Genomic DNA, 13,965 nt, shown 5'->3' with positions numbered 1-13,965 from the left:
CAACACACTGGATCACTGCTACACACAGTTCAAGAACAGTTACAAAGCGAAGTCTCTACCAGCTTTCGGAAAATCAGATCATGCCGCTGTTTTCCTACTGCCTATGTACAAACAGAGAAGTCGGACGGACCCCCCAGTGACGAAGGAGGTCCAGCGCTGGGCTGACCAATCGGAAGCCAGGCTACAGGACGCCCTTAGCAACGTTGACTGGGAGATGTTCAAGACGAACTCTGCTGACATCAATGAGTTTACGGAAGTATCATTGAGTTACATCAATATGCTAACTGATTCCATCATCCCAACTGTAAAGATCCGAAGCTTCCCTAACCAGACGCCATGGGTGGATAGAGAAGTGAGAACGGCATTAAAGACACGCACCATGACTTATAATGCTGGGCTTATTTCAGGGGATATGACGGATTACAAAGCAGCATCTTATAGTTTACGTAGAGCTATTAAAGATGCTAAGGGGCGCTATAGAGACAGAGTTGAAGCTGATTTCTTGGAGGGTGATCCAGCACGAGTGTGGAAAGGACTCCGAACCATCACTGGCTTTGAAAGAAAGTCCCCTCCTATGATGAATGTGAGTAAAGCCCTCCCTGATGAACTTAATGCTTTTTATGCTCGCTTTGACATGAAAAACACAGACTATATTGGACTAGCTGCAGCATGTGAAGCAAATGAGGATGCACCTTTCTGTGTCTCTGAGGTCGATGTGAGCAATGCCTTTAGGAGGGTTAATTGTAGAAAAGCTACTGGACCGGATGGAATTTCTAACAGGGTTTTGAAATCCTGCGCTGCTCAGTTAGCTCCTGTGTTCACTTATATCTTTAACACATCATTGGCTCAAGAGACAGTTCCTACTTGCCTCAAGCAGTCTGTTATTGTTCCAGTACCGAAAAACAAAAGTCCATCATGTCTGAATGACTACCGCCCAGTAGCCCTGACGTCTACAGTGATGAAGTGTTTTGAGAAGCTTGTGAAAAACATTATCTGCTCATCCCTCCCTGCCTCCTTCGACCCCCTCCAATTTGCTTACAGAGCCAACAGGTCTACAGAGGATGCCATCTCAAACCTTATGCACACCACCTTAACTCACCTGGAGGAGGGGAATGGGAATTATGTGAGGATGCTGTTCATTGACTTTAGTTCAGCATTCAACACGATAGTACCTCTCACCTTGGTCACAAAGATGAAGGCCTTAGGACTGAACACCACCCTGTGTCACTGGATATTTGACTTCCTCACCAACCGTTCACAAGTGGTTAGAGTGGGGGGTCTGACATCTGACTCATTAACCATCAGCACTGGTGCTCCCCAAGGCTGTGTTTTGAGTCCACTGCTGTACAACATATACACACATGACTGCAAAGCCAACAGTAGTCATACCTCCATCATCAAGTTTGCAGATGACACAGTGATCTTGGGCCTGATTAGTAACAACAATGAACAGCTGTACTTGGATCAGGTTGATGAGGTGGCACAGTGGTGTCAATCTAACAGCTTGACACTGAATATCAATAAAACCAAGGAAATGGTAGTGGATTACAGAAGGCAGCAGCAGAACTACAGTTACACCCCACTAATGATCAGCGGGCAACCTGTAGAGAGAGTCACAAGTTTTAAATACCTTGGTGTCCACATTACTGAAGACTTAACATGGACTGTTAACACTCAATATGTTCTGAAAAAGTCCAGACAACGACTCTACTTCCTTCGTCAGCTAAGGAAATTCAAAGTTTCTACATCCATCATGAAGGCCTTCTACACTTCAGCGGTTGAGAGTGTTCTAACTGGTAGCATCATCACCTGGTATGGGAACTCCACAGTTAGAGATTGTAGTACTCTGCAGAGAGTAGTGCGCTCAGCTGAACGTACTATAAGAACTCAACTCCCTGCTCTACAAGATATCTATTCCAGAAGAGTACTCCTAAGAGCCCAAAAGATTCTGAAGGACTCTTCTCATCCTAACAATGGATTATTCCTACTGCTGAAATCAAGAAGACGCCTATGTAGTCACAAAGCCAGAACTGAGAGACTCAGGAGAAGTTTTTATCCCCAGGCCATCCGAACTCTGAACTCTGAACTCACACTATACTGACTTTGCACACATTCACTCCTCAGCACTCTCAAACATTTCCCAACTCTGAATTCACACTATACTGACCGGGGGGGGTCAGAGTATACTCTGACCCCCCCCCCCCACACACACACACACACCTACAAGACTTTTAGCGCTTTTACATCCCTCTCCCTATGCTACAGACCTTTTATTTATTTTCTTATTTCATCACACGTCAAAACACACACACACACACACACACACACACATCTGACTTTCTCCAACTTTTGCACATCTCCATAGAACTTTTTATTTATTATTTTTGATTTCTCCTCCATCTACCCATGTCCTTGATTGCCTAGCCTTCTGCCCCCCCCCCTACCCCCCACCCCACCCCCATCCCCAACACACACACTTACATCATCACTGTCATCACTTCACATACATACAGCACACTGCTTGCTACAGTAAGCCTCCTCTACATACTTGCTGCACACTGCCCCCCCCCCCCCTACATACACAGCACATTGTCTTCAGGATCTTCTCCAACACACATCCTCTACATACTTACAGCACACTGCCCCCACCTACACACTACACACACACACACACAGTCACTGCTCCACTCCCCTCCCGCCCACACACACATCTTCACTGTCATCACTCACATACATCATACATACCGTACTCTGCTCCGCCCCCCCCCAATACACAGCACATTGTCTCATGAGGAAGCTTCCCCAACACACATATTGCACACTGCCCTCTCCCCACATACACAGCACACTATCCCATCTCCCCTGTCATCCCCCCAACACACACACCAAGACCCCTGGCAGTTGGGTTAGCCCCTTGAGCCGTGGATCTGCCCAAGGTTTCTTCCTTGGTAAGGGAGTTTTTCCTTACCCCTGTTGCTCTTGGGTGCTCCTTGTTGGTGCCCCCCACCCAATTCCAATCCTCCCCCACCTTTTTTATGCAGCCCTTGCCACTTAATCTACTAAACCCCTCTTCTACTGCACTTTTTACCCCCCCCATTAATGCACAAATAGGCTGACACCAGACATAATTTCACTGCATTTCTTACTTCCAGTAACTATATGCATGTGACAATAAACTTCCTTGTATCCCTTGTATCCTTGTATCCCTTGTATTCATTAGCACAATGCTAGCGTATTATGGGCAACAACGACCCAACCTGTAAGAAATCAAAAGGACATAAGTACTCGTTCATTCAACTTTTTACCTATAACCCATGTTGAAGTTATACAAACTACAATCAAATCTGAGATTTGTCAACGACAATCAGGTGAAAGAGACAAATTTAGCCGTCTAGCTCCATTGACTCCCATTCATTCTGCACTCATGGCGATCGCCCCTAGTGGAACTCTGGTGGAACTGCAACCAACATTCGGTACAATGGGACTTAATACGGAGTGGCCAGGCTCTCCGTAGATGGGCTCTGATCTGTGGATGAACATATTTAAATTTCAGTGATTGTAATTGCATTAGTCTACTTGATTTAAAAAAGATATATGCTCATAAAAGTAGTGGAGTTAGGCCTACACTGACCATGACATCCCAAAAGGGCAACATTAGAAGAAAGCAGAGCAAACATGCAAATGTTGCACGACCACGTTTTTAAATAGGCTAGTAATATTTTCAAAAACTTAGCTATAATTTGCTGAAGTTGTCAGAAACATGACACTCATCGATTTGACCCCCCCATTTCAGTTTAAGAGCATCCAATCAGCCTGTCTAAGTCAGAAGGATCTCAATGACGTAACCATACTGCAAGCAGTGGGGAGCATAGACATAATAGAGATTATGTCTATGCTGGGGAGCCCCTTGATAGCAATGGTAACTGAGATGACTTTGCTATTCGAGAATAAAACTGAAAACTGAAGCATCATTGGCACTCAAACTGCACATCATTGACAGTCAAAGGACACAGTTTATATGCCATATGCAGGGTGTGTTGAGGGGACACAGAGTGTCTCAATTTTATAATGAATTCAAGCCTAATCAGAAATTAGTGCCATAATTTGATCTTTTTTTTTCCTTTTTTTTTTAAAATCTAAGATTGGATTAGGTTTGTTTTGCCCCCCCCGCAGCATTGCGAGGCTGCATCGTATTTCAGATGTGTGGACTGAGAATAACCATTCATGTGCGTATTAAGCTGCTGGAACTGAATGACCCTACGGTTTTCTAAATTATGAGATCACACAGTCGTTGAATGACATTCATTTAAGAAGGACACAGTGCTACATGCAGAAAAGGGATGTGGCACAATGTATTGCCATCGCGGATCATGTCGTGACAGTTCAAACGTCCTGGGTTCGTATGTTGTTAAACAGAGAGCATCACTGCAGCCCACAATGGAGAATGCTGGTTAGGCTACAATATTGCAGCCCGTTGAATAAGTGATGCAAATCGCCGGAAATGTCTTCGGAGGTCCTGAGTGAGTATTTATGTTGGCACCTGTGCTTGATTAATTTCTACCTATTTCTTACATTATGTCAGGTGATTCACTAGTTTAAGTCCCAAGCGGGAACTAACCAACTTGTTTATTACGTCCCTCATAACACTAGGCTAGATCACCCTGTAAACTGTAGCTGGCATGAACCTCGTCTGTCTGCCAAGAGAGGGAGGATATTCTTCATATAGCGTTGAAATGTACTTAAGTGTTGCCATTTTCAAAGACGTTAAGTAGGCTAACCTGAAACGCATAATCAAGCAATAATCGAGTCGTGCTCACAATAAGCTAGCCCGTGTCCTTCAGAAATACAAACGTTGTAATAACTAGACGTTGTAGCCTGTTTTGGATAATTAATTGAGAAACCTTGTCTCAAAAGCCTAAATTATGTTACTGTTGGAGTCGTTTGCTGGGGTTATAGCCTACCATAAATTCAATGGGGTTACGTTTCGATAGGACAGAACATGTGTTGCATTATTTCCACAATTGTTTTTAAGTTGTCTGTAGCCCATCTTTTACTTTATTTGTATGCACCTCACAGCAGGATATATGGCAACATATGGCAACATATATCCTGCTGAGAGATGCATACCTCACAGAAACTGCCTAGTAGTCTGCAGGTCTTAAACATTTAAGAGCAGACAGTATTGTGTATAATGCTATAATTTTAAGAGATTAAGCCTGATTTAGTGCTTGGAGTGTAGTTGAAGCTGAAAGGAAATCCATCATAACATATGTCTCTGACCTAGATTTGAATATCCATATCAGATGCTTTATCTTTCATAAGTCTTGTGCTGAACAACTTTCTGATCCCAGATGATGAGATGAGATGAGATGAGAGTAACTCTGCATTCAGGCCTAGTTTCAGTTGCCCATAAACAACTGAGTCAAAATGTGTAATAATAATACATGTTGTAATAGCCATTATGGTTGACAGACAGGTAATCAGTTCTGTGTGATGAAATGGTCATTCAGTGGATCATAAAATGTGACATGACATTACAGTCATCTAAAACAAATGAAAGCGATACAATTGTTTGTACATTTACAAAAAATATCTTATGCTGCTTTTCAAAAACTGCTTGGTAGGTAGTACCCATAAACCACATTTCTCACTGTAGGCAGTTTTGCGATACGTGGCAAAAACAAAGCACTTTTGGCTATCTGCAAATGTCAAAGATGCACATTGCATATAGTAAGCAGCACTTTCACATTAAAAAGTACAAATATCAGATCAGCAAGGCAAACACAAATCCCCACTTCACGTCCATAACCTGTTGATATTTTTGCAATGTTGACTGAAGTAATTCACACTAATGCAATGTGCAATGTAACTGAACTTCATTGTGTAAACTGAGTGAAAACAACTTAACATAATCCGTTGCTGACCCATACTTATCACAGGCAACTCAAAAGGCAACTCAGAAGCACTTACAGACTTTAATCTCACTATACTTTCAATTATAATTCTCACAAAGTCCATGTGATATGCAGAGTTGTAGAAAACTGTCTGTGTTTTGCAATTGAAACCATTTGACCATGATATAAGCACGAGACAAACAATTAAAACAAGATTTGTACAAAAACACAACTCAGTGTTAGTTAATCTAACTGATGTAGCTATCCAACAAACAGACGGGCCATTAGCATGCCTTACATGCCATGTATGAGGAATTGATTGGATTTTAAAACAGGGCGTGTAATCAAGTTCCAAAAAAAAAGGCAACCAGAGCTTCTGAGCTGGATGTGGATTCTCTTTGACCAGCCTGTGCAGTCATGCGATACAATAGATCAAATCCTGGAAAATCAGGAGAAGCATTTCGACAACACATGAAATGTCAGAGGGATTACTTGTGAAGCGGGGTGAGGGTTCACTAAACCAATTCTAAGGGACATAACTAATTCTAACGGCAACCAATGGTAGCATCACATTCCTTACATTTACATTACACCCATGATTTAATGAACATTTGTTTTGTAAAGTTATGTGGTATCATGTTCTGAATTTTACTCATTGAGTGTCACTATGACATCTATCATCTATCATCTAATTTTTTTCTTCTGAATGCTTCATTATCATTTTTAGTTTTGCCTGCTTCCTTGATATCATTTCATTTGATGTTGACCTAATTAGATGAACAGTTCAAATGGTTTCCTGTGGTTGTCCTATATGCAAACGTTTCACTAGTGATTGTAGGACAAAAGCCCACAGTTTCCTTCCTGGGGTTTCCATTGTAATATTTCATGTGTGAGATTGAATCTAGATAATCTAATGCATTATTAACTCTTAATCAGTATAAAAGAAGATTAAATTAAGAAATGGGTAGTGTCATGAAACTTTTCAGACTATGCCACATGGCCTTCACAGATAAAGTCACATTGTAGCAACTTAATTGAGATGTGTTTAATTGTAAGATATAAGTCCCACTTGTCTAAAGCCTACGCCTTATATCATGTAGATATAATGAATCTAGTTTAGCGTTTCTCTCCATTGACACGTATCTCTCTCCTCTGGCTATCTGCTCAAGATAAGTGGTTTGGAAGGCGCCTCTCCCAGGCCAGGCAGTACATCATGTACCACAAATCCAGACTGAAGCCTGTGCCCACCGAAGACTGTGACATTGTCATGACCTTCCCAGGTGCTGTAAATAAGTCAAGACATAAATATTAAGACATGCCTCTAATAGCAAATAAAATTATCGGAATGATCCATTACCGAATGCAAAATTATGTATTTGTATATACCGGTATACTCTACATATTCTACAGATGTGTCAGTCAAATATAACTACAGTGTTTTGCTTTTTATATATAGACAACATAGATGACCATACTTTGTTATGGCTTCTCAACCAAATCAGACTGGGCATTCCACAAATTATCGTACACATAAGATACCATAAACACATCCGGGGGTTTGCTTTCTTCATCACCACCACTTTTGAGAAGTAAGTTGCAGTAAACTATTATTTTGTAAAATATTATGCTAAAGATAGTTCCTAACTTAGATTATCCCTACAAGTTGAATTTAAATGTGTGCTTGTTATTAATGATTTCTTACAGCTTGTTAAGAGGTGCAGAGCAAATAGGAATGTACAAGCAGGTCAAGTCTGAATATGGAGGTGGAATACGCCGATTTTCATGTGAGGAAGACACTATATATGAACACATAGAGAGTGAGCTATGTTTCTTCACATCACAGGTGAGTTTATTTGACTAAATTATGCTGTAGATTATGTGACTCATCCTCATGTGAGGTATAATGTCTGTTTACAATATTTGTGTGGGATATTTTGTCAGGAACGCCAGACTATCATTAAATATTGGCTGGACAACCTCCGTGCCAGACAAGGGGATGTCCTTCACAGCATTCACTTCCTGGAGGGCCAGCCAATTAGTATGTAACATGTGGACACAGTTCTCATATTAAACATATTTCTTGTTAATATGCAATCCTGTATAGACCCTTTCAACAATAAAAACAAAAACAATGCTTGAACGTTCTATTTGGTTCCCAATCTACTTCCTCTGCATTAAGATAACATATGGAATGTTAAAAAGGAAGTCTTATGGGGGCAACTATGATGCTGATAATGGAACTCTCTTGAAAGGGTCTATAATATTTAGCATCATATATTACATAGCAGCATACTAAGATTTCATTATTATATTTTAAAGGAATATCCTGCAATGTCCAGAATAAACAAATCTGGTATCAAAGTATCGTGTTTTACTTGTTTCAGTACCAGAGCTGAAAACAAGGGGTGTAATCCTCCAGATGTTTCCTCTTCATGATCAGCGGATTCTTAGCCAGCTTATTACCTCCTGGGTTCAGGCTGTCTGTGAGAGACAACCCCTTGGTGAGTACCAGTTCCTGTTCCTGCTCATCTCTGTCATCAGCTGATGAATGCATTCCCTCTTCATGTGTCATTATAATTTGGCACACTTTCCTTCCATATCCAGATGATATCTGTGGTTATTTTGGGGTTAAGATTGCCATGTACTTTGCGTGGTTGGGTTTCTACACCAACTCCATGCTCTATCCTGCGGTCATTGGCCTACTGCTGTGGATGCTCTCGGAAACAGATCAGGTGAGGCATGCACACTTAGGTCGACGTTTTAAGTATTGTTCTTTCCATGTAAATTTGTACCCTACTGATGACATGTGCACACACAACTTCCTGTACTCAGAAAAGCCAAGACATCTGCTGTGTTGTCTTTGCCCTCTTCAATGTCATATGGGCCACACTCTTCCTGGAACGGTGGAAAAGAAGAGAGGCAGAGCTGGCGTTTAAGTGGGGAACTCTTGACACGCCGGCAGAGTCGATCGAGGAGCCCCGACCACAGTTCCGAGTAAGACCAGCCACACCCATCCAGTTGCCATACATGACCTTGCTGATCTTTTTTTACCCACTTATTTGAAAAGCTCAATTTTAGACCATTAAGTACTGTTTCCTCCCAACAGGGTGTGAAGCGCAACAGCCCTGTGACGGGCTGTGAGGAGCTTTACTACCCTCCCTGGAAGAGAAACGTGTTCAGGTGGCTGGTCAGCCTCCCTGTGTGTCTCCTCTGTCTGTGCTTTGTGTTCTTGGCCATGTTCATCTGCCTCGAGCTTCAGGTAAGAGGAGCAGACAGACTCCGCTGCTCTGGAGCTCCAGACAAGACTGAATCATTATGTTGATGGATGCACACAGCAAAGAGGAATATAATGAGATATCTTTGCTCTTCTGTTTGGACGTGTCTAATTTCAGTGCGTTCAGTGCTTGTAATAATTTGAATTCCGTTTGGTCTAATGTAGACAGAATGTTTGGTACTGTTTTGGTTGACCCCAAAGTTGGCTGCTAGCATGACATGGGCAAAGGCATGGTTAAGCCATGGTAAATATTTTACTCCTCTAAGCGTCTGTATTTCCAGGAGCTTGTGATGGAAATGAAAGAGCTTCCCAGCCTCACTAGATTTCTTCCTAAAGTCATTCTTGCTGTAACAGTATCCACGTGTGATGAGGTGTACAAGAAGATAGCCCTTTGGCTCAATGACATGGGTAAGATGACAACCATTAAAAAATGACTTATAATGCAGGGCTCTCAAGTCCTACGCATTGAACATGAGACACACAATTGACGGATCCCACACAACCTCACGCCACACAACTCGGAAGGAGGGGATATTAACCTACTGTACTCTTAAATTGATTTTATTAATGACCATGCATAGACTATGCATAGACAAGAAATGGGTCTTATGAAACAGTAAAAAAAATCATTAACGTTTTCTTGTTTCCTGCCAGAAAATTACAAACTGCAGAGTGCCTATGACAACAATCTCATTATCAAATTGGTCTTTGTAAGTTAAGTCGATATAACACTTCTGTATATATTTTAATCTAATTCCTTATAATGTTTCTTATCATTTTTATATAGCTGTCTCAACTTATTGTTTCTCTTTAGTTTCAGTTCATAAACTCATACCTCAGCCTGTTCTACATTGGGTTCTACCTCAAAGATATGGAACGACTGAAGGAGGTAAGACAATTAGATAATAAAAACAAAGTAGCTAACTAGCTAATGCGCTAAGCTGAAAATCCGGTTAGGTAGCCTATCTCAGGTTTTTTTAACAGTAGCCTATGATGTCCACACAAAATGTAATTTCTGTTTATAAAAACATAGCAAAGTGTTTTCCCCTAGTTTGTGGGTAACCTATGGCTATATCAATTCCCCTTGTGAGTTAAATGTTTTCATGCATGTCTGGATAATGGGTGAGGAATGTTCAGGAGACAAATGACGGACTATGCATGCATGACTGAAGGTGTGCAGAAATTGTGCATTTACTTAACAATATTTAATACATTTCCCATGGGCGACACCCCTGGACCCCCTCTAACTTTTAGCCTAAGTCTCGAATGTTTTCAACTCTTGGTTACATGCCTGGTGTGGGCTAAGTATGTATTTGTGCTGTTCTGCTGCAATTAATATGATGTCACTGGACATACAGTAGATCTCTCAGCACCCCCAACTCTAAATGACTTCCAGCGTCCCTGCTAGGAATTACATTGTTGTAAGATATAGTACAGTACAGGATATGTAAAGTTATGTGTGTACAAAATAGAATTTCCAAATGGATGCTTTTAAAAAAAAAAAAGTATATATTTTTTTTAACTCATTCTTTTATGCAGATGTTGGCCACCCTCTTAATTATCCGTCAGTTCCTGCAAAACATTAAGGAGGTGCTACAACCCTATCTGTATGAACACCAAAAATTGCGTGAATTCACCTTAAGGACTGTGTGGGAGGTCTTGCAGACCTCTATTTACAAATATGTAGCTTTAGGCAAGGCATGGATGACTAGCGAAGCTCTGGACAAAAAGGAGAAGTCCGAGGCCTCTGGGAAGCCTGAGAAGAAGGGAAGGAAATGTCTACTGGCTGGATACAGAAACACTCAGGCTGAAGAAGGAGACGAAGAGAACACCCTCAAACAGAGGAAAGTCAGCTTCACCGAGAAGGTGAAATACAAAGGCAGTGTGTCTGGCACGAAGACTGGACGCAGCCTCCTAGACGATGACAGTCCCACTCTGGTTGAGGAAGGAGCTGACTGTGCCACCGTTTTTGAGATCTCTGACAATGATTCTGACACGGACTCTGGGGAGGCCAGCAAGGATCCCCCTGGTAATGTTCACCCTCTGCCGTTGTCATCTGGGTCAAAAACCAACGTCTCTCTCCCCCCAAGACCAAAAGCAACTGCCGAGTCAGAAACAGAAAGCAAGAAAGCATCCTGGATGGAACCACCAGATGAAAAAGAATCTCCCACTCTGACCCAGCCTGAGATTGAGAGCTGCATGCTGACATATGAGGTATGTTTATAATGAATAGTTAGGTCAGTTTATGTATAGAGCACATTTAAAAACAACACTAGAAAAAATGTGCTTTTTTTCTTAAAAATAAGGAAGCCTAATAGCTCTACCAGCTGATAGATGTTTGAAATGGAGATATGTGACCTGTTGTGACTTCTGTGAGTTGCTGTGCTTTATGTAGCAGGGCACCCTTCAAGATTACCAGGAGATGTTCATCCAGTTTGGATATGTTGTCCTCTTTTCCTCGGCATTTCCCTTGGCAGCCATGTGTGCTCTCATCAACAACATCATTGAGATCCGTAGTGATGCTCTGAAACTGTGCACGGGTCTGCAGAGGCCATACAGCCAGAGAGTGGAAAATATTGGACAATGGCAGGTTAGAAGCTCTGCACTAATATGCCCGTGTGATATAACGGCGATATACCTGGTGCTTACAATTGTTCAGTATTTCACCAACACGTGTACTAATGTGATAAGTACACATACATTTGAAAAAAAACACTGGAATGATATATTGTCTCTGACAGGAGGAATTCCTTGTTCGTATTCCTTGTTTGTGTCTCTTTCTGAGCAGACAGCCATGGAGGCAATGGGTCTAATTGCCATTATAGTGAACTGCTACCTGATTGGCCAGTGTGGTCAGATCCAGAGGCTATTCCCTTGGCTGAGCCCTGAAATGACCATCGTCTCCATCGTAATTCTGGAGGTAAAGACCGACATTTAAACAACTTTACAGAAAGCACGAAGATGATTTGTATGTTAAATTTAGTATTTACTCTTTGACATTGATATATTGATTGTCAGATCATATTGCGTGTCTGTGTATATATATATATATATATATATATATATATATATATATATATAATCTCAGAGGATTCCATTTTTTGCAGCACTTTGCCATTCTTCTTAAGTATGTCATCCATATGGCCATACCGGATATTCCTGGCTGGGTTGCAGATGAGATGGCCAAACTCGAATACAAGCGCCGGGAGGCTTTGAAGGTGCATTAATAATAAGATTCACATAACTGAACCACAAAAATGCTAGGACCACAAAATGTTAGACTTTTGTTAACTTGGATGAAAAACCTTAGAGACAGCACAATACATAATCATCTGTGGAAAGAAAGCAGCAGTAAATCAAACCTATTCTAACATAAATAAAAATGATGAGATGTATAAAAGTGTTAAATTAATGCCAGTGATCTTTATGAAAGCTGATTACCATTCTAAATTATTCTCAGACAAAATGAGATATTTCACGTTGCATGCTGGCTTTACTGTCAGGTAAAGGGGCTCTTTGTAATAGCTTTTTAGTACTCTTTATGCAGCTGTTTATGTTTGTGTTGGTCCCTTTCAGCGACATGAGCGACAGGCTCAGCAGCAGTACCAGCTTCAGCTGAGGAAGAAGAGAGAGGAAGAGGAGCTGAGATTGGCTGAGCAACAAGCCCGGCAGGAATGGGACCAAGAAAGGGCTGAGACCCCAGAATCCCCCGTAGGCGAAGAGGCCCAGCATGACAGAGGGCTGGTAGTAGGAAAGCCTGGAGGGGACAAACCTAAGAGACCCAGTTCACTGTTGACCAGTAATAATGTGCTGAAGCTGAAGCAGATGATTCCCTTGCAGGGGAAGTTCACAACCCTCTCTTCTCCCACAGGTGGCGAACCCAAACTTCCAGGGTTCCTCAACTTCAAATTCCTCAAATCCCCTGAGATGAAGAAAGACCCAGCAGCAGCCATCTCTGCAGCTGCGTCTTCAAATCAGGAAAAATCACAGTCTCCCAGCAAGTCCTTTAACCCGGGGAAACTTTTCCATTTTACCAAGTCGGACGGGACAGATCAGCATTCTAAAGCAGCGGACAGCACTAAGACCACCAGTGGACAACAATCACACCACCAGAACACAACACCAGAGCAGCTGACCTCCCAGGAGGACGATGGTGAAGAGTCCACAGATTCAGATGCAAGTCCTTTTAAAAAACTGTGACAAGTCCTCATATAGCTATGTATGTTTAGCAGCAATATGCACACAGCGGCAGCACAGACGTGCCAACTGGTACATTAGAATGTTAGCTTGCTTAAACAAGGCATGATGAATTAAATGTAAATCTATAAATGTATGTCTAATTGCATGGCACAAAACTGTTAAAATATGCACAGAACATTGCAGTTTCAGTGTTTATCACCAAGACATTTTGAATTTCACTTCTTTATGTGAAGTTTTTTGTGCCAATTATTGAATATATTCCATGAAATCTCTATACTGTACATTTTATTTGAAAAATATAGTTTAAAGACATTCTATTTTTCACTGATATTTTTTCCAATATACTTTCTTTTTACAATGACCAAAATAAATAAAAAAAATACAAACTGTCCTGATTTTATTATTTATTATGACTACCCCATGGTCAGGACACAATAAAGTTTTTTTTTGTTGTGGTTGTGAAATATTGATAAATTGAATGCTATGATTAGCAGTAAAAACAAGACGACTGATAGATAAATGAACCCTGTTCAATCCATGTTGAGATAGAAATGCAACATTATTTTAGATGCTTCAAATGAAAATGTCTGAGCACAT

At 41.3% G+C, this 13,965-nt stretch overlaps 1 protein-coding gene across 2 annotated transcripts; it reads left to right on the top strand.

The window, feature by feature from the left end:
* The first annotated feature begins 4,190 nt into the window (after positions 1-4,190).
* Positions 4,191-13,894, top strand: ano8a (anoctamin 8a). 2 transcript variants are annotated; one of them, XM_042092900.1, is made up of 18 exons: positions 4,191-4,520; positions 7,064-7,174; positions 7,351-7,483; positions 7,599-7,737; positions 7,836-7,932; positions 8,279-8,395; positions 8,499-8,626; positions 8,727-8,888; positions 9,001-9,153; positions 9,450-9,576; positions 9,823-9,878; positions 9,983-10,057; positions 10,708-11,382; positions 11,564-11,758; positions 11,957-12,088; positions 12,276-12,386; positions 12,745-12,919; positions 13,040-13,894. In XM_042092900.1, exons 1-18 carry the CDS (start codon positions 4,502-4,504, stop codon positions 13,366-13,368), a joined length of 2,934 nt encoding a protein of 977 aa, XP_041948834.1. In that variant the 5' UTR covers positions 4,191-4,501; the 3' UTR covers positions 13,369-13,894. The 2 variants fall into 2 exon arrangements, with proteins under 2 accessions (XP_041948834.1, XP_041948826.1); XM_042092892.1 differs by having other exon boundaries at positions 12,745-13,894.
* Positions 13,895-13,965: the final 71 nt, after the last annotated feature.

The sequence above is a fragment of the Alosa sapidissima genome, chromosome 1, assembly GCF_018492685.1.
Source record: "Alosa sapidissima isolate fAloSap1 chromosome 1, fAloSap1.pri, whole genome shotgun sequence".
NCBI classification, from domain to species: Eukaryota; Metazoa; Chordata; class Actinopteri; order Clupeiformes; family Clupeidae; genus Alosa; species Alosa sapidissima.
The sequence above is the reverse complement of the archived record's forward strand: the minus strand, read 5'-3'. Positions and strand labels throughout refer to the sequence as shown.